This window comes from Caretta caretta, chromosome 1, assembly GCF_965140235.1.
Source record: "Caretta caretta isolate rCarCar2 chromosome 1, rCarCar1.hap1, whole genome shotgun sequence".
NCBI lineage: Eukaryota > Metazoa > Chordata > Testudines > Cheloniidae > Caretta > Caretta caretta.
Window position 1 is genome coordinate 230,922,349 of NC_134206.1, and position 21,412 is coordinate 230,943,760.

General features: G+C 42.8%; 1 protein-coding gene across 9 annotated transcripts in view; it reads left to right on the plus strand.

Annotated features, from left to right (window-relative positions):
- SCUBE1 (signal peptide, CUB domain and EGF like domain containing 1) overlaps window positions 1-21,412 on the plus strand; it is a 305,663-nt gene that overhangs the window by 63,950 nt on the left and 220,301 nt on the right. For 8 of the 9 annotated variants that reach the window (XM_048825384.2, XM_048825395.2, XM_048825406.2 and 5 more), the window contains exon 5: window positions 18,990-19,124. In XM_048825384.2, coding sequence (XP_048681341.1) covers window positions 18,990-19,124 — 135 coding nt within the window. Of the gene's footprint in view, window positions 1-18,989; window positions 19,125-20,153; window positions 20,952-21,412 lie in introns of those variants that run through there. The other variant, XM_075121403.1, reaches the window with a different exon arrangement.

Here is a 21,412-nt window from a genome sequence, read left to right on the forward strand (position 1 = left end):
CCCCTGCAGCTCCCACTGGGTGCGGTTCCCGGCCAATGGGAGCTGCAGGGATGGTGCTTGGGAGCAGCATGCAGAGCGGAGGCCCCTAGTTGCCTCTATGTGTAGGAGCCAGAAGGGGGACATACCGCTGCTTCTGGGAGCCGTGCGGAATGGCCCCTGACCTCTCTCCCCAGCTGGAGCACCGGAGCAGGGCAAGCCCCAGACCCCACTCCCTGGTGGGAGCTCGAAGGCCGGATTAAAATGGCGGGCGGGCTGGATGTGGCCAACAGGCCGTAGTTTGCCCACCCCAGGGCATAAGAGTTTCCCATAAGTCCAAAAAAATTGTCATGGCTAAAGATCTATGGCTTATGAACAATGTCTCTCTTAAAGGCATGCTCCATTAGCCCATGGGTGGGAACCACAGGTGCTGACTTTTGTTTTTGCCGGTGGGTGCGCCTCTCTGTCCGCTCCCCCATGGGAGCATGGGCAGGGCCTCATGGGGAAGAGGTCGAGCAGGGGCAGGGACTCAGGACCGACTGGCAGGTGGGCCTCAGGGGGAAGAGGTTAAGTATGGGCGGGGCCTCTGGGCAGAGCACGAGCGGAGCAGGAGGCGGGGCCACAGTCCAGGCACCAGAGCATACAAAAGATTAATCTGGCCTTGTGGATTTTTTTTGATCGATGTTTGAGCCCTGGAGCACCCACGGCATCAGAGCCTATGTTGGGAACTATTATCTCCATTTTTGCATACCATATGGGAAACTGAGACACAGACAAGTTAGAGAGCTCAAATTTTTGGATCCCTGAGTGTTTGGGTGCCCAACTTGAGCCACCCGGAGCCTGACTTTTCAGAGCTGCAATCCCATGGACATCAGTTGGAGCTGTAAGTGGTCAGCACCTTTAAAAATTTGGGAGCTAGGTGTAGCAAGCTTGGAAGCCCAAGTTAGAGAACACTTTTCCCTATATTATTGTCCAGTGTTTCACACAGAAAAAGCTAGGAATTCTGATTCTAAGGGGCCTGATCCAAAGACACTGAAATTAGTGGATCATTGATCTAAAGCTCATTGAAGATAGGTTCTGAGTCCTGAGCTTTTGCTATAAGACATTCCTTCTTATGACAGTCCCCATGGGCCTTTACATGAAAGCTTTCCTTCTGAGCACCTCTTAAATATTTGGGCACCCCAAACTAACCTCCTGTGTTGACGTGACAGATCTTTCTTTGCATGTTAATTTACTATTTGCTTGCTTTTTTCATCCACCGAGACCTAAAAAATACCAAAATGAGAGTGAGTTTGGGTCAGCTCAATTGTAAATGTTGTAGATATGAGGAAATAATAAAAATCATAGAGTAAATCTTGGTCAGTGACAACTAGGAAGTCATAATCTCAGCCTATCATAAATAAAGAACCCAGAAGCTGTATGGCAGCAAAATTCTAAGGGCTTGTCTAAACAAAGAGTTAGTGTACAGCAAGCTGGGGCATCATCTACAGTGAACTAGCATGCCCACACTCACTAACTTCAAAAGTTCTGTAGTTCAAATTGCAGTAGATCAAAGCACACTGCAGAACATCTAGTGTGTGGTAGTAGGATCTAGTGTGTGGTAGTAGGATCAACATGGCAGTTAGAGCACTATAGATTTACACGCCAGCTTGCCGTCACTAACTCTCTGTTTAGTCAAGTCCTAAAATGGATGAGCACTATAAAGTAAAAATATAAAGTATAAAGTAAAATATAATGATTAATACCCTTGTTAAGCAGGTCCCAGGCCAGAATCTTGGTTTCTATTACTCTTTCTAGGGCCCTGTTCTTGCAATTTGATGCACACAGTGGACTCGTGCACCCATGTAGAGTCCCACTGACTTTGCTAGGACTATGTGCAGGTATAAAGGACTGGATCATATTGTAAGATCAAACTCTTTGGGCCTAATCCAAACCCTACAGAAGTCAGCTGGGTTCTTTCCACTGATTAAATGGGCTTTGGATCAGACCCTTTCTATGCAAAGAAATGGCAGTATCTCACTATGCATTATACAGTGGAAACATATACAATTACATGGTATAACATTATCCTAAAAGGAAGGAATTCACTAGCTTAATGTTACCAAAACAAACATATGGACAAAATTATCATAACACGTTTTAATATGGCATTTGGAAGACTACAGGTAAGATCTAAAAACAAATAAATGTATTTCTGGACTTGACAGTATCAAAATGATGGTTCAAAAAATTGGAAGGACTTTGGAGAAGAACAAAAAGAAATGATTAAGGGGCTTCAGAGATTGATATATATGGAAAATCTGGAAAGAATCTGAATATACATAACTGCAAATAAACGAGTAACTGAAATCCCATGCTGTCACACAAGTGTAATTCATAAAGTCACGTAGGTAAAAAAGCTGAAAATGGGGGCTCTGGTTTCCTTGTGCTGTGTTATAGCGAGCAACATTGCTGTTTGTACGTGATCCCCAAAGTTTCTGCACAAAGTTGCCCCCTGCTGGAGGCACAACCACCTGTTTGTTACCCCATGTACCTGTTACCACTGATCAACTGTCACATACCAACTGCCACAGAATCTTGGACACCAACATTCCATCTGGTTCTCCCAGGGCCACTGATGACTGGACCTGGTGATAACCTAAACCACGGGTTCTCAAACTGGGGATTGTGAGATTATTACAGAGGGGTCACGAGCTGTCAGCCCCTGCACATGCTGGGGCTCTGGCTGTTAGCAATGCGCGGGGCTGACAATCCGAACCTTTCAGAGCTGGGTGGCTGGAGAGCAGCGGTTGCTGGCTGGGTGCCCAGCTCTGCAGGCAGTGCCACGCCCAGTAGCAGCGAGAAGTAAGTGTGGCATGGTATGGGGAGGTCGTCACTTTTTTTGGGGGGGGGGAGGGGGTCATTACAGCCTGAAATATTTTCAAAGGGGATCCCAGCAAAAAAAGTTTGACAACCTCTGGCCTATGCTGTTCATGTTGTTGTGTGGGTGGTTGTCTTGATTTGTTTCTAGGGGAGTTGTGCTGGGAGTTTTGTGTTGATTTGTGTGGGTGGCAGTTGGGTACATAGGTAAGGCAACTGGACCAAGTAATCTACCATCTGTGCAGTCTCCCTCATACAACCCATGAAATTATTGCATGTAAATAAGCTGTAAAGTAAGGTTCGTGACTAGTTGAGTTGCATTTGATATCACCATGGTCTTGTTGTGACATAGATACATGCCTTACTGAATCTGTACATTGCACGGGTATAATCCTTAAACTCAAAGGGGTTGAGATTGGATGGTAACAAATCGGGAATCTCAGTCATGATTGAATCTGGTGAAATTCTGAACAAAAAGAGCTCTCAACCGTGCTGGTAGTTGTTTCAATATCTTCACACTGATGCTACAGACATAATAGCCTTCAGAGTGATACACAGGACTGGCTCTAGGCACCAGCAAAGCAAGCATGTGCTTGGGGCAGCACAATTCCAGGGGCGGCATTCTGGCCATCCTTTTTTTTTTTTTTTGGCTTGGGCAGTTGCGCTCTCGGAGCCTGGGGCAGCAAATTTTTTGCTTCAGGCGGCAAAAAACCTAGAGCTGGCCCTGGTGACACACACACATTCCTGGAATCTTATTATATAGATGAGAACTGAGGGAGCATATGATAACCCTTTGCAGATATGGGAATAGGGATGCCTTTCCAAAACTCCAGGACTCTGTGGTATACATTTAAAAACAATATAATATAGGAGATATGTGATCTAATAAGGCTTCTACATCTGTTTTTCTTCAGTGTTAAAGCAGGTTTAAAAATAAAATAACCCAAATTATTTAAATATGTCTGGATTTTTAAAAATGTCTGTGATACTGCAAAAATTGTGTTTAAATTGATTTTTGTAAGTATTCCTAATATACTGTCATCACAAGCATTATTATTTACAAAAGAAAAAATGTACAAACTTTCAAGGATGAAATGGTATAAATATGGACTGATAATCTTTTCTATTATTTACTTAGTGCAATATAAAAGTAGCTATAAAACATTTTTAGATAAATACTAGAAAAAGAAAACTAATGACACTGTGTATAGCATTTCGGCTCTATATTAAGAAAAAAGTCTTCAAATTCACTATGATAAAATCTACGTGCTGCTATATTTAGACTCAACTGGGAATTTCAACTCTTTTTTTAATGCTCTTTAGAAGCATTGCAAAACTTCATTTGTTTAACTCTGTCTCTCATTTATGTTGAAGAGGTAAGTGAGAAACTGCTTCTGAAACTAGGCAGAGATGTAATAAAAAGTGTTAATATGACAGGCAACATTGAGCCGTACATCCCATTACTGATTTATGGAATAAGACATGGCCTCTTGCTTTGAGAACAGGTTAGGAAGTCGAATAATCTGAATTCTTTGTACCAGGGGCTTGCTTTGTGACTGAGGCACAAGTCATTTAGCACTTGATCCTGCAAGAGGCTAAGCACTCTGGTCCCAATCCATCAAAGCACTTAGGTCCCAATCCAGCATGTTCTTATGCTTGCAACCCCTTGCAAGGTCAGGGCATTATCTTCTCTGATTCAATTTTCTTCTGTGTTAAATGGGTGTGATACTTACCTTTGAGTGTCAAGTCTTAATTTATGTTTGTGAAAAGCTTTGAGATTCTCAGTTGGAAGATGTGATAAAGTGCAAAGGTTTTAAATTACTGGAAAGACTCCCCTTGATTTCAGTGGAATATTTTGAGTGACTGTAGGCCCAGTCTCACAAGTTTATTTATGATTGCATGTTGAAAGCATGTAAAGCTTATTCCTGTGATGTGAAATCACATGAACACTGGGGGGCTGGACTGAGTTTCAGTTTAAGTGAGTTTGAAATCAAAACTTCAAATGAAAAACTGAAGGGGTTCAAGTCTACATGAACCAAAAGTAAGAAGGTTCCAGTGAATGGCAACTGTAATTTCACACAGCTTTAGTTCTCAAGTTGGAGTTAACATGTACGCACCAAATCACTACTCTGTGATATCTTCATGACTGTACTTCAAGGAGTGATGTGGCAGCAACTGGCTGTGGCCAATCAAACATAAGAACATAGTATTTGCCAATACCAGATCAGAACAATGATTCATCTAGTCTAGTATTCCGTCCCAGAAAACAACAAATATCAGATGTTTCAGAGGAAGATATAAGAAATCCCATACTGGAATAACCTGCCCATGGAGTGTTTCTTCTTAACCGCTGCCAATTACGGGTTGGCTTATATATGAACCGTGTGATTTATGTCCCCTGTAAATATTTATTCCTGTCTTATGTAACTGTGGATGTTCTCATGATCCACATAATCCATTGTTTAAAATCTACTGAACTGGTGGACTCAGTGGTATCTCATGGCAATGAGTTCTGCAGGTTAATTATCTGTTTTGGTTTAAAAAATATATTCTATCGGTTTGAAATCTGTTATCTTTCAATCAATCACCTGTGGAAAATTCCTACAATAGTGATAGAAAATGCTTTAGCTTTTAATTAGGTTTTTTTTTTTTAATCCTACAAAATTAAATAAAGAATTATATTCCTGCTATACAATTTCATCAAATGGGATTCAAGATACCAATAGGAAAGATATAAATCTATTAAATTCTATAAATGTTTTAGAGCAATTTCTATATTAGCATATTCCTTTCAACCCTATTAAATTCATTAACACTTTCCATGAGGGGATGATGCAGATGCTACTGTAGTGTCTTTTAGCTGCTGAGTGGATGACAACACCCTCAATTATATCAACCACAGCAACACCAACTGCTCTTTGAAAGAACTACAGGTAGCTAAACTTGTTCATTTAGTTTGTAATGCAACACACCCATAATTAGTGTCTAAATGTTTTATACCTATGGAAGCATTTTTGAATTAAATGTTTTCTGAGGTCTTGATAGCTGGAAAAGCCACATAGTTGGAGTTTTAACAAGATTTCTAGCAGCATGTATCTGTGTAACAGAGGGCACAATTAAAGTGAACGAAGTCTCATTTTACATTTAAAAAAAAATTTTAACATGTAGGTAGTATCTTTTATCCTGAAAGGTCTTGATTTTATTTTTAAGTCACAACCTGTAGCCTGAATAATCTCTTATGCAGGTTATTCATATGTAGGCGGCTGAAATTCTGGACTAGATCCTCAGCTGGCATAAATCGATATAGTTCCACTGTACCTATGACAGTTTACACTGGCTGAGGATCTGGCCTCCTGTGTGTTTTAGAAATATGGACTTTGTAACTTTGCTTTGTTGGGATGCAGTGTTGTACCTGAACAGAATGAGAAAATGGGTCCTCGTGCTACCACTTCCCCAGGTGTGGAGTTTGTGAAGTTGGCAGGAACGAGGCAGTTTATTGTGGAGACAGCATCCCCCTCTCATTCACTCTCACTTCCCAGCAAGGATATTGTCTGGGTTTTTTGCTCTCTTTCCCTTGCAGCTATGAAGGGGAGCATATAATCCATTAAAGTATAATCTAGTGCTCCTTATATATCTAACAAAACCTGGTTGGAATGGTTTCCATGCTGTCCCAAATGTCTTTCATCAAAAGCCACATTCTTTCAATGCATCTGGGATTGCCCAGTTATTAAGAATCTCTGCTTCTAAATGCAGTTTAACCCAATATCAATTAACATCATCACTCTTCCTGCTTGGCATTACCAATGCTGCTGCTTCATCTGTGGGAATGGTCAATACCTTTTTTCCTACTTGCTAAAAAGCACATACTTGCCCTCTGGATCTCCAGTATATCATCCTTCTGTTGAAATGTGAAATAAATAATTGGTTTAGTACTTACAGTGTGTAAATCTTACACACATGTAAATTAAGGAAGCAGTCAAACACATTTTTCAGACCGTCTTAAATAGTCAAATTATTTGGAATAAAATCCCTTAACAGTTTGTAAATTGAAGAAATCCATAAACAGGTTCTTTCCACTATCCTGTGTTACAACTGGCAACTCACTTTTCCACCTCTGTCACCAAAAAAATGTTTTTCCACATTCAAAACTCTTTCCATGGTATATTGGACATTGCTACTGGATTTTGCCAATATAATAACTAGAGCTGGTTCAAAATTGGAATTCCGGAATTTCCCCCCACTAGACAGGTATTTTGAAACTTGTTTTAATCCTTGTGGGGGAAATTACTGTTGACCTGACCCCTTCCCATTCTGCGGCATAGTCTATGCACTAAATGCAACATATGCAAGAGCTGTAACGCAAGAGGCCTACAGGCCTGTATCCTGTAAGACTTGGCTTAAGCTAAAAGCATTTGCGTATGCTGGACTGTGGTACTTGACCAAGATAATGGACTAAGCCAATCTCTAACTAGAAAAGAACCAAAGGGCCTCCGGAAGAGTCTCTATCTGTCCATTATATGCACCCTCCACCCTGCAAAAGTCCCTAGTCAAAATGCTGCCACAGCAAACCACAGATCTTGATAATAACAAGGTGCGTCAGCACAGTGCTAATTATGATGATCGTCTCCCTCTATTCGACATTGGTGAGGCCTCATTTGGAGTACTGTGTCCAGTTTTGGGCCCCACACTACAAGAAAGATGTGGATAAATTGGAAAGAGTCCAGCGAAGGGCAACAAAAATGATTAGGGGTCTGGAACACATAACTTATGAGGAGAGGCTGAGGGAACTGGGATTGTTTAGTCTGCAGAAGAGAAGAATGAGGGGGGATTTGATAGCTGCTTTCAACTACCTGAGAGGTGGTTCCAGAGAGGATGGTTCTAGACTATTCTCAGTGGTAGAAGAGGACAGGACAAGGAGTAATGGTCTCAAGTTGCAGTGGGGGAGGTTTAGGTTGGATATTAGGAAAAACTTTTTCACTAGGAGGGTGGTGAAACACTGGAATGCGTTACCTAGGGAGGTGGTAGAATCTCCTTCCTTAGAAGTTTTTAAGGTCAGGCTTGACAAAGCCCTGGCTGGGATGATTTAATTGGGGATTGGTCCTGCTTTGAGCAGGGGGTTGGACTAGATGACCTCCTGAGGTCCCTTCCAACCCTGATATTCTATGATTCTATGAAACTGTCTTTCCGTTATCTCCTTGTAAGGCTTTATTAATAATGCTTGAGTGGTGAAAAATAACTAATAAGAAGCACTGCGTCCCTGACTGAGAGAGAGAGACACGTGAGGAGTCTGGGGATGACCCAGAAGTGAGTGAATTTTACTATTTGACTGTAAGGGCATTGTGTATTTACGCCCCTTCCAGCCTTACATCCATCCCCTCCCAGAGGGACCTGAGGCTGGGGCAAGATGGCACAAAAGGTCCACAAGGGGGCACCACTCCAGGAGAGCCACTGCAAGCCTTTTGGACTATAAGAGTCACTTCCAAAGGACATAGGAAGTAGCCCAGGGCTGTGGACTTAGACTTTCTGCCAGGAGGACCCTGACAGTGTTGCTTCACACAGGGCCCTGGGCTGGGACCCAGTGGAGAGGGAGGGCCCAGGTCTCCCTCTCACACCTCTTTAAGGGCTGAAGCTGAAATGCAAGTGGAGGCCAGAAGATTCCTGGTCTAAGGCAGGAACCAGGAATCTCTGCCACCAGGTCAGGGAAGCAAGAGGCTGAACGTCTGGTGTGGTAACCACTGGACCTTCCAGACCTCCGAGCACCAGTCAATACCCACCCAAAAACGATAAATTGGGGAGGGAGCTGGTTCTAGTTATGTATTTATTTTTTAATATTTTAAATAAGAAGATTGCACAAAGTATTGTTATGCCTACTTTATAGTTAGGGAATCTGTGTCAGAGAGATTTGTTATCAAAGCCTTTAGATTTGTGTTTAAATTTGTTCAAAATTAAGTCATATTGATGTCAAATATAGGCCTGATATGACAGATAAGTACAGAATATAGATGGATATGATATTGTGACATCAGCAGTAGAGAAAACATACACAACCATATTATTCATTATCCTGGCATGGGTGAGCTTTAGGGGCAGATGTAAGAAAGGTGTAAGCAATCAGAAGCTATGGGGAAGTATAGGAACTGCTTTCTGTGTATGTGTGAGGTAACAGTTGCCCGAAGGACATAGCAAGGAGGCAAGACCATCACAAAAGATGACCTGACATGAAGACTGGGCAGCTCACATGATCCCTCCTCAAGCTTTCCATGAGTTGGTCTGATTCCATACCCAGCATATTGCTGAACCTAGCTGGTATAATTTAGTCCACAGATTACTGTTTGGCCAATATTTTCAAACCTTAGGGCCTAAAGTTAGGCTCCTAAATCCATACTTAGGCATCTGAACAGAAGCAGTCTCATTTTCAAAAGTGCTAGGCACCACCAGATCCCATGGAAATCAAAGGGAACTGCAGGCATATGCTATCTTTATTTAGATATGTGTGGGCCTCTAATATGAATTTCGGGACCTAAGTTTAAGGGCACCCAGGTTTGAGACTATTGGCCTTTACTAAATAGTAGTAAAGGACATCATGGGTAGAAAGGAGCAGTGTCAAATACATCCATTCAAGTAAATGTTAAAATATTTTGCAAGAAGAGCAGGTTAACTTATTTTGAAAAGCTGTTGGGGAATTGTGTTCTGTTCAGTCAGTGTTGTCAAGGGATGCGTGTGTGTGTAAAAAGGAGAGATGATTAACAAGAGTATAGAGGCTTCAAGTAAAATGTCATTTTAGTGAGCTCTAGTGTTTATTTTGGAAATGCTAAAAGCTGTGAAAAGTGTTTTGATGTCTTAAAAGGGCAAATTGTGGTGCCTGATTGTTTATGAGAAAGAAAGAAATGACATCATCAGGCTTGACCTATGTGCTCTGTTGGCATAATAGCATTGAGGCAGTTGATTTCTGTTCAGTAAATGGGCAGACATCATAGAAGGGAATGAAATTATTCCTTGTTGTGACAGAACACAGGCTTCAGCTACATTTGCGGAGAGTGGAAAGATATTTGATTTTTTTTTTAATCAGGGTGGGGGATATAAACTTTTTTTTTCATTGTATTGTTTTCTTGGAATTCCAGTTTAAGGACAAAATACCATAATGAATAACCCAAATATTAGCACAGCAGGTTGGGAGCGATTCAGGAAAACTGGTTTGTTATCTTAGCCTTGGATGTTGAGCAGACAGTCTGGCTGCATTTATAGTCTCCAAAAGCGATGTTTTTTGTTGATTAGAATAGAGATGATGATTTATTACTAGAACTAGATAAATACCACTAAAAACTTCCCTCAAGTTATTGCTTTTCAAAGGCATCTGCTTCAGCCACACTTGTGCCTTACTGTGTTTCATTTTCTATGGAAATTTCAGAAATCCAAATGTATTTGTACAAACAGTCCCAGAAAATGAATTTTAAGCTCCCACATTCAAGTGCTTCCATCAAAGACTGTGAGAGCAAATGAAAACCCAATTACATTACATCAGTGACTGTGGAGCAGACCAATAATTAAAGCTCAATAAATGACACCATTTACAGGAGATGGGATACTGTTTGACACATCATGGGATCAAGCTCCCATTAAGCTAGAGGCTGTACACCTTCATAATAAAAAGATAGCTCCAAAGAACGTACAGTCTATGCAGTTAATTGATACATTTGTGCAATTTATTCTCCATCTTAGAGATGTGTTTTCACTTTTAAGATAAAAGAAACCCTTGAAGGGGTAAATGCATTTTTTCTTTTCTAAAGAATTTGTGTTATGTAGACAAACTTTTCAGCTAAATCTAATTGCCTCCACACACCAAAAGAAGAGGAAAAACATTAAAAGAAACTGAATAAAAGAAATGGAAAAAAAGGTTCCCACATAGAGCCATTGCAGGTAAATTGATGTTGAGAATAATTATTCCTAATTAGAAGGATCCATGAAAGATGGATCAGATTACTAATGAGTTGCCAGCTGATGCAATTATCAGTGTTTCTTATTTCTCCCTTTTTCTGCAAAACTTGTTTGGCAATTTTCATACTTTCTGTTTTTAAAGTTATATTTTAATAAGCATTCACAGCTGTAGCTTTTTTTTCCCCACCCTCTGAAGTGCATGTTATCTGTTGGTCTGATCTATGCTCTGTGTAAAGTTTCTATCACCGTGGTGTCTAAATGCTGAGCTCATCGGTTTTCATTCTCCTTTTAATGCAATGTTTCTTTTCCACTTTTGTCACATTCCCTTTTGTAATCCAGAGGCCAGATTTTTTCAGATGTCTAGCTTTATGTACATATGCTTGAAAATTTTGGCCATGCTCTTAAAATCTCTGCGAGATCTATTCCCTCTCATCCTGAAGATATGCTTATTGCACATCCACAATCAGATATGTCCCTTTCTCATTCATTCATGCTCCTAATACCTACCTTTCCATTTTGTAAAGATGGTCCAATAAATGTGGCTTGCAATTATTTTACTTACAAACCTCTTGCTCTTTCATAACCAGATCAGCTGGTGTGATCCATCATTCTCTTACCTTAACAAACTTCTCACCTGTTATATGAACATTTCAGCAGGAGCTGCTGTCTAAGACATCTAACCTAATGCCATTTGCTCAACTCCCACAGCCACTTCCAGATTTAATCTTCATACCTCCAATGTCATTTCGAAATCAGATCTTCCAGGACGCCTACTGCACAACAACATTGGTGCACTCTTGAGGAGTGGAACAGGGAGGTGGAAAAAGGATACCACCAGTGGTGAGCTGGAGCCGGTTCGCACCAGTTCGCTAGAACCGGTTGTTAAATTTAGAAGCTCTTTTAGAACCGGTTGTTCTGTGACGGACAATCGGTTCTAAAAGGGTTTCTAAATTTAAACTGCCAAAAGTGGTGCCTTAGGCGCCGACTCCATGGGTGCTCCACCCTGGAGCACCCAAAGGGAAAATTTGGTGGGTGCAGAGCACCCACCGGCAGCTCCCCATCCCACCCCCGGCCCCAGCTCACTTCACCTCTGCTCCGCCTCCTCCCCTGAACGCACCGCCCCGCCCTGCTTCTCCGCCCCTCAGGCTTCCCACGAATCAGCTGTTTGCGCAGGAAGCTGGGGCAGGCTGAGAAGTAGATGGCGGCTTCACACTCAGGCTCAGGGAGGCGGAGGTGAGCTGGGGCAGGAGGGCGCGAGGAAGGCCGCCCGCGCCGCAGCAGGTAACCCGGGGAGGGTGTGCAGGGGAACCGCTCCCCGCCTCAGCTCACCTCCGCCACCTTTGGCCTGAGTAGGAAGCCGCGGCCTGCTTCTCAGCCCTCCCCGGCTTCCCGCCAAACAGCTGATTCATGGGAAGGGGGGGCGTGGAGAAGCAGAGCTGGGCGGAGCATTCAGGGGAGGAGGCGGAGGTGGTGTGGAGGTGAGCTGGGGCTGGGCGCAGGGTGAGGAGCTGCCGGTGGGTGCTCTGCACCCACCAAATTTTCCCCGTGGGTGCTCCAGCCCTGGAACACCCAGGGAGTCGGTGCCTAAGGCGCCACTTTTGATGTGATCAGTGGGGGGAGCAGCCTCTCCCCCGTGCTCCCCCCCAGCTATGCTACCCCCACCCCTAGGAGCCAGAGGGACCTGCCGGATGCTTCCTGGGAGTCGCCCCAGGTAAGTACCTCCGGGACTCCCTATCTCGCCCCCCCGGCAGGTGCCTCTGGCTCTTAGGGGTGGGCACCCCCTACAGTGGCCCACAAGACCCTCCTGCCCAGTTCTGGGGGCAGTCAGGGGATGGGGGTGGATGGGGTCCGGGTCCGGGGGGGGCATCAAGGAACGTGGGGGGGTTGGATGGGGCAGGAGTCCCGGGGCCGGGGGTGGGCAACGACCCCCTCATGGGGTGAGGAGGGAACCCGTTGTTAAGATTTTGGCAGCTCATCACTGGCTATACGCAGTATTTCCACCTCAGGAAGGCCTTTTCTCATGAGATTTGCAGACCAACTTCCTGACTAAAGAGATTCAGAAAATACTGACTTTAAGGCCCAAACTTCTCTACCCATTTCTCTTAAAGGCCAAAAGGTGCCCCTCTCCCCCGGAATTGGTGTTGTGTTTTGCTAAACTATCTTGAAGTCCTGCACTACTGCTACCAGCAATCCATCTCTCTGCTGCACAGTGCTACAGTGGCAACAGCTGCATTCTGAGCTTCCAAAAGTTCCAAAGGAACAGAAAATGTTCCAAAAGTTTTAAAGAAAAAGTTTGAGAGTAAAATTTTCAAAAGTTCTTCAGTGACTTAGGAGCTTAACTCTCACTGAAAGTCAATGGGACTTACTCGCTTTTGAAAATGAGACTTTGACTCCTGTGTCACTTAAACACTTATGATAATGTTGCCATAAGGCAGAAACTCAGAAAGAAGGATCTCACAAATTTGGGTGACTGGGCAACAAAATGGCAGATGAAATTTAATATTGATAAATGCAAAGTAATGCACATTGGAAAACATGATCCTAACTATACATATACAACGAGAGGGGTCTAAATTAGCTGGTACCACTCAAGAAAGAGATCTTGGAGTCATTGTGGATAGTTCTCTGAAATCATCCACTCAATGTGCAGCAGCAATCAAAAAAACGAACAGAATGTTGGGAATCATCAAGAAAGGGATAGATAATAAGACAGAAAATATCATATTGCCTCTATATAAATCCATTGTATGCCCACAGCTTGAATATTGTGTGCAGATGTGGTCGCCCCATCTCAAAAAAGATATATTGGAATTGGAAAAGGTTCAGAAAAGGGCAACAAAAATGATTAGGGGTATAGAACGGCTTCCTTATTAGGAGAGATTACTAAGACTGGGACTTTTCAGCTTGGAAAAGAGGCAACTAAGGGGGGATATGATAGAGGTCTATAAAATCATGAGTGGTATAGAGAAAGTAAATAAGGAAGTGTTATTTACTCCTTCTCATAGCATAGGAACAAGGGGCCACCAAATAAAATTAATAGGTAGCAGGTTTAAAACAAACACAAGAAAGTATTTTTTCACGCAACATACTGTCAACCTCTGGAACTCCTTGCCAGAGGGTGTTGTGAAGGCCAATACTATAACGGGGTTCTAAAGGGAGCTAGGTAGATTCATGGAAGATAGGTCCATCAATGGCTATTAGCCAGGATGGGCAGGAATGGTGTCCCTAGTCTCTGTTTGCCAGAAGCTAGGATTGGGTGACAGGGCATGGATCACTTGATGATAACCTGTCTGTTCATTCCCTTTGGGCACCTGCCATTGGCCACTGTCAGAGGACAGGATACTGGGCTTGATGGACCTTTGGTCTGACCCAGTATTGCTGTTCTTATGTTCTTAAGGAAGAGAAGAGAGTCTCCAGGAAAAAGAATGGGGTGGGAGTAGATGTACATCCCTTGACAATCAGTCTGCCTAGTTTGTTTCCATTTCTTTTCACTGCAAGCTTGTGGTTTTGGTCTCAGATGGGATTGACGTTATAGGCTGACATTAGAGGTCCTTTGATTGCTGGCTTTTTTCCTGGAGTGTGCTGAAAAAGTATGGTTGATCAGAATTATTTTTCAAAACGAGACCCTTGGGGACACTGGCTGAAACAGGTGTGCCATCTTCACATGGTAACTACTCTGAATTAGCCATGGTTGCAGTACAGGTGGGATGCTTTGAAAGGTTTAGCAGCTGCATTAATTGAAAAGCCAGAAGCATGTTTGTTGGTTTTACTAAAAAATACTCCATCAGCTGTAATGACCACACACACACACGCTCCTCCACCTCAACCCACAATCCAAACCATGCACAAGGTCTAATCCAGTGGTTCTCAAACTTTTGTACTGATGACCCCTTTCACATAGCAAGCCTCTGAGTACAACCCCCTTATAAATTAAAAATACTTTTTAATATATTTAACACCATTATAAATGCTGGAGGGAAAGCGGGGTTTGGGGTGGAGACTGACAACTCGCGACCCCCCATGTAATAACCCTCAGGGGACCCAATCCCCAGTTTGAGAACCCCTGGTCCAATCTAAACAGGTTATTAAATATGACTTCATGCCTGCTAACTATAGGTCTAGATATCTGGTGGGTTTAGGCAGTGATGAGCTGCCAAAATCTTAACAATGGGTTCCCTCCTCACCCCACGAGGGGGTCGTTGCCCACCCCCGCCCCCCGGGACTCCTGCCCCATCCAACCCCCCACCCCCGCATTCCTTGACACCCCCCCCATGACCCCCACCCCACGCTCAGCCCCAGCTCACCTCACCTCCGCTCCGCCGCCTCTGCTGAACGCGCTGCCCTGCTCTGCTTCTCTGCCCCATCCTGCCCGCGGCTTCCCGTGAATCAGCTGTTTGGCGAGAAGCCTGGGAGGGCTGAGAAGCAGGCGGCAGCTTCCCGCTGAGGCTGGGGGTGGGGAGGTGAGCTGGGGCAAGGAGCAGTTCCCCTGCATGCCCTCCCCCCCCCCGCGTTACCTGCTGCGGCGCCGGCGGCCCTCCTTGCACCCCCTATCCCAGCTCACCTCCACCTCCCTGAGCCTGAGTGTGAAGCCGCTGCCTGCTTCCCAGTCTGCCCCAGCTTCCCATACGAACAGCTGATTCGCGGGAAGCCTGAGGAGGCTGAGAAGCAGGGTGGGGCAGCGCGTTCAGGGGAGGAGGCGGAGCAGAGGTGAGGTGAGCTGGGGCCAGGGGTGGGGCGGGGAGCTGCCAGTGGTGCTCTGCACCCACCAAATTTTCCCCTTCGGTGCTGCAGGGGTGGAGCACCCATGGAGTCGGCACCTAAGGCGCCACTTTTGGCAGGTTAAATTTAGAAACCCTTTTAGAACTGGTTATCCCTCGCGGAACAACCGGTTCTAAAAGGGCTTCTAAATTTAACAACCGGTTCTAGCAAACCGGTGCGAACCGGCTCCAGCTCACCACTGGGTTTAGGTAAATGAAGTTGTGAATAAATTTTTATAGAATTTAATATATTACCATATTTACATAAATTCTCTCTCTCTCTTTCAAACTCTCCTGGAGTTTGCCACACTTCTTCCCTGTCTGGTTCTCCCTCCTCTCCTTCCCTCCCAAAGCTATCCCTTACCCCCTGCATGTGCTCCTTCACTTTGCAGAGCCTGTCTAGAGCATGGTACTCAATCTGCCTTTGGCCATTGCCATATAGCTAGAGTGACTGCCTACACAGTGCCACTCCGGACATTGCATTACCCACTGTTCTAGCCATAACTCTGTGACCATTTGTGGATTATACTCCTGGAGGCCTTTAAGAGTAGTGCCTATGGTAGAGAGGTCTAGAGCAGCAGTCATTTGGGACTGTAGCCTAATACATATACCCTAAAACCACTACCCCCTTCCTCTGCCCCCTCATTCCCCGCCTGGCATCTTCCCTGCTCTCCCAATGGAGTGGGGAGGATTGGAGCAGGTGCTTGTGATGGGGTGCCTGAGATCAGCTCATGTGAGAATGATTCCTCACACAGTGAATAAGAAACAATCCATCAGCAGGGAGTGGAGCCAGTCTGCTGAGATCAGGGGTCTTTCAACCTTTGCCAAATCATGACCCTTATAACAGAAAATAGGTTTGGGACCTCATTTAGCCATAAAGGAAAAGTGGGTACAGCCTTCTTCCCTCCCGCCCCTCGTTGCAAGCCCTAACATGAGAGTTTATGGTCTCTAGAACAATCAGCAGTAACTGATAATGCACAGTACAAGATATCAAAACAAAGTTATATGTACATCTATATCTATATCTAGTTAGCTATCTAATCCGACACACAGTCTGGGATATTAAAATGAGTTTGATCTGAGTTTAGGGCAAAGGTTCAAGAGAAGGAGAGCCTAAATAGAGAGACAAACCAATGCTACACAGTGTACGAAGCAATCACACCCTCAGAGTGGGGGCAGGCGGCAGGTTCCTATGGTATGGGAGTAAGCATGTTCTAGAGCTCAGTTGCTCCCTTTCACTCAAATCATCTCCTTTGTCTTTGTTTTTTACAAATGGTCTCATAGACTATCAGGGTTGGAAGGGACCTCAGGAGATCAAATAGTCCAATCCGCTGCTCAAAGCTGGACCAATCCCCAATTTTTGCCCCAGATCCTTAAATGGCCCCCTCAAGGATTGAACTCACAACTTTGGGTTTAGCAGGCCAATGCTCAAACCACTAAGCTCGTTTTGGTGCAAGTAACTGACAGCATTTTGCTATTAGAAATTTCTCCAGTTGTTTTCAGAATCTGAACTGTGTTAACGTTAACTCTCAGATACAAAGGGTAGGGGTTGGTGGTAAATGAGGCAGTCTCATTACAGAAGAGGTAAATTGTCAGATTTTACTGTCAAGAGCAGAAAAACATGTTGATAAAATATTGCATTTGTTTCAAATTATTCATCAGAAAGGAAAGGCAATTGTTCAAGTTGTTTTGTGAAAATATGGACGGCAACACTTGGAAAACGTCTCACTTCGCAGCAAAATTTTGTTTTTGTCTATGGATCAAGTGAGATTTTTTTTCTCCAGTTAGCATTAAGCTAACGAGTCTACAATCCAATACATAATTCTGAAGAAATTTAATCCAAACTCTGTAGACTGAATTAGGGCTATTTGTATCAATATTAACATTACTATTGCCACAAGGCCTATTCACTTGCACATGCAGTCTCTTGCAAAGTCATGTGACTGCTCCTTCCCCTCCCAGCTCCAATGGCTCAGATGGTCTCTCCTCATGTGCTCCTCAAATGGCTCTGATGTGTCTGCTAAAGAGGTTCAGTCTCCCAAAGGGACAAGAGGAAGTGATAACATGTTGAGAATGGTGAGGTGTAGGCGGTGTTTGTGGGGGGAACTTGGGAGAATATTGCCTCACAGTTTCCTGGTAAAAGGGAGGGGGGAAACTTGCTGCATGTTCCCATGCTGGTCCACGATAAAGGAGGAGACATTCTTACTCTCTAGAGCTTGAGTTATCCTCATTACAGTGCTCTGTGCCTGCATTTACCATCCTATATAGTGCTGGAGCTTGTGCAGTAAACATCACACTCGCATAGGTGGATCCCCATGGTCTTAGGTCATCAGGCTCAGCAGGGATGGCTGAACCAGCCCTGCATTGCAGCATTAATTACCATTCAGGTTTCTCTAGCATTTCAAATCTCCTGCCTAAGCAACATGTCTGGTAATTTCATATACCATTGGCTTCCCTGAAGAAATAATTACTGCAGTAGCTATGCCAACCCTGCTGAGGCATTTATAGTTTTTGTCCCTTTCTGAAATGTTGGCACTTCCTGTGAAATATCTGGTTGGTTGTTTGCAATGCCTCACAAAAGGAACAAATTGTGAGTTTCTTGGGTGGCAGAGACTCTATTTTCCAAAGAGTTAACTGGGAACAGGGATATTCTGCAATCTTTTATGAGCAAAAGATGAGAGTGCTTGCAAGGTTGAATACAGGTCAGATACACTGAGTATATCGCAAAAAGAAAAGGAGTACTTAGTGTCAGTGTTCTCCTAATGGTAAAACATGTCTCTGTTAAACAGAACAGTATAACAATCTTAATGCCAAAGGGAGGTGATGGGGGGGGGGGCGGCTCAGAGGAGAATTCAAAACAGCCAGTAGCTGATGCTGCCTTTGTGGGTTTATATATTTGCCTATTAAAATGACAATACAGACATGGAACATTTAGATTTAAGAAGCCTTCCTTTCATTAAACAACATTAAACAAATGGACAAAGTAGGCGGTTATGACTTCAGTAATTGAAGCATGCTGTTCTGTTCAAGACCAGAACTCTATAAAGACTCTTTTCACCCAATAATGCCCTTAGTGTTTGCCTGCTACCCTGATAGAAATTACTGTAGGCCCGAAGTATGTCTTTCCAAGTGGATAGGGAATGACAGAGCACAACACTACTTTTGGCAGATGGGGTCACAGCTCTTTAGAACGTTAACATTCATCGTGCTTTGGAAATCAATTTGCAACTCAGAATGCATCGTGGCTTAAGCTGGATCCGCCCTCCCCCCCATAGTTCTTTTAATGTTAACTTTAAACCTTGTGATGTGAGAAAAAGAATTAAATGGATTAATTTGGATTAACTGTAATAGTGCCCATTTAAATTGCATTAGATTAATTTACAGAGTGCCTTTTGGTTGATGCTTGCTATTTTAAACATACAGTCTGCGTGTAGATATTACATTCTCATTTTTTTCCCCTAGATGTTGATGAGTGTCTGGATAACAATGGAGGATGCCAACAGATTTGTGTGAACACAATGGGCAGCTATGAGTGTCAATGCAAGGAGGGTTTTTTCCTGAGTGATAACCAGCACACCTGTATTCACCGCTCCAATGGTAAGTGCTCAGTCTTGGAGACATGTTCAGTGGAGTAACTATGTTGATAAAATATTCAGAAACTATGTTCTTTATAATTTTCTCCTCAGATCTTTGGAAATCATTGTGCTATAGAAGTTGGAGAGTGTATTGTATCCATAGATTTCTGTGAGATATGTCTCTTGATGGGTTGGTGGGTTTTTTTGGTAGGATCTTGACTGATTCATTATGCAGCCGTCTAAACTGGCAGTAGATTCATTAGTAAGACAGGGGAAAAAAGATTTTGATATGAAATAGTAATATCTGGAATGTAAAACTACTGACCAGTAGAACAGAGAGGTCATTTAAAATGGTAACCCTCCACCCTAGGCATTGTGGTACCAAAACTTACATTGAAACAAATGGCTAATTTATCTGGAAAATTATACACGCTCTTCTTTTGCCAGAAGCCCACTGAATTTGCTTGAGTTTTTGGTTGCTGATCGCCAGTATCTGTAAAATCAAGGATTTTCCATATAGCTGTGGTCATAATCTAGTGATGATTTTGGTTGGAGCAATCTCCTCTCTTTTTCCTGTAAATTTCAGATACAGAAGATAAGCTTGGGTGCAAAAGGGAAAAAGAGAGCAACACAACTATAAATCTTTGCAATTAAATGGATTCTTAATGTGATCGTTCAGACTTCTGGTGACCCTAAGAGTAGTGGGAATATATTCTAGTAAACTCAGTTAAAAAGAGGTGATGGTGAATCTCAAAGCAGCAAAATGAGTCTGGTCAACAAAATCACCACTCTAAATTTCCACTTGCCATACAAAAAGTGTCTGAATTATTTTAAGTCACTGTAATTAACCAGAGGTTCCTACTGAATGTAGGATGTGAATTTAGTCACTATATTAACAGAAAACCAAAACCTTATAGTCTAACGGGAGGAACTTTCTTAAAACTCTAAACATGTTTCTCACAGTGTGCTTGTAAACTTAGAATTGCAGAGATAAATAGTATTTTTGATTTTAAAAATATGTACAATCCAGAAAATTACTCAGTTTCTATGTATTTTAAAATGATTGTCAAGTTTAAAGCAACCAAAGCACTTTGATTTTGAGGAGAACCTGCAATTAAGCTCCATCAGCCGATGTATTTTAAAAGTTATCTAGTAGGTTTTTAGTTGTTCTGTTCAATATAAATTGTTCAAATTTCTGTCCAGCATAAAGTAACCCTGACACAAAGATATCCAACAGAGCAAGGAATAGTAGCTGGAAGCTTAATGAAAACCATTTGCAGAGTGCTGCAATACAGTCATTATTTCAATTTGCACATTATAAAAATTCCCAGCTGTAATAAAAGGGAATTTAGATATCCGAGATGGAAGCTAATGAAACAAATGAAAAATGAGATTCTGAAGGCAAAAGATTTTTATATGAAGTAGATTTATTGAGGGAAATGGTGAGTTTTTATGGTGAGGACGATTCTTAGTTTGCAGGAGGACTGGGGAAGCTGATTTAAAGGGTGACTGAGGTATACCCCTAATAAAAATGTGTGGGGTGAGTGTGTTTGTGCTAGCTTGTTTATAAAGAATGTGTGAAATAAGATTTAATTAAAGCAACACAGTCAAATTATTTTGGGTCTGAAATAAGAGGGGAAGAGGCAGTTACAAAATGTATCATGACACGAATGCTCTATGACTTTTCAAAAATAAAGTGTCTGTTTTTTTTTAAAAGTAAACTTTATTCTGTAGCACTGTGAACCCAAGCACAAACACATTGGGCTAGCACATTAGAACCAGGAAATGAAACTGAGTGATCTGTTTTCATTGTCCAAGCTGGCTGAAGTGCAAACAGTAACCAGGCATGGTGAGAAATATATCAGATTCTTTCCATTAAATATATATGCTGTTAACCTTAGGAATATTGTTTATTTTCAGTCTGTATCACTTGTGGGTGTCTATATAAAAACTTCAGGAAAAAACAGAGAAGAAATATTCTTTTATGAAAGTATTTAACTAGAGACCTCTTTAGTGCTAGAATGTGTCTACACTTACATGGGTGCACAAGGGTTAGTGGAAGAAGGAAACAAGGATCCTTCAACCCTTCCCACACCCAGCATCAGTATGTAGGTTCCAGTCACAACCCAAGCACAACGGTTCAAACACTTAAGCATGGATGTAAATTTTAAACACAATTACTCCCATTGACTTCTATGTAAAAATGTTAAAATGGGTGCCTATCCATACATTTCAGGCACCTTTGATATCAATTAAAAGTACATAGTATGTGCCACACTTTAAAGATAATCCACAACAAAGCTCATTCCC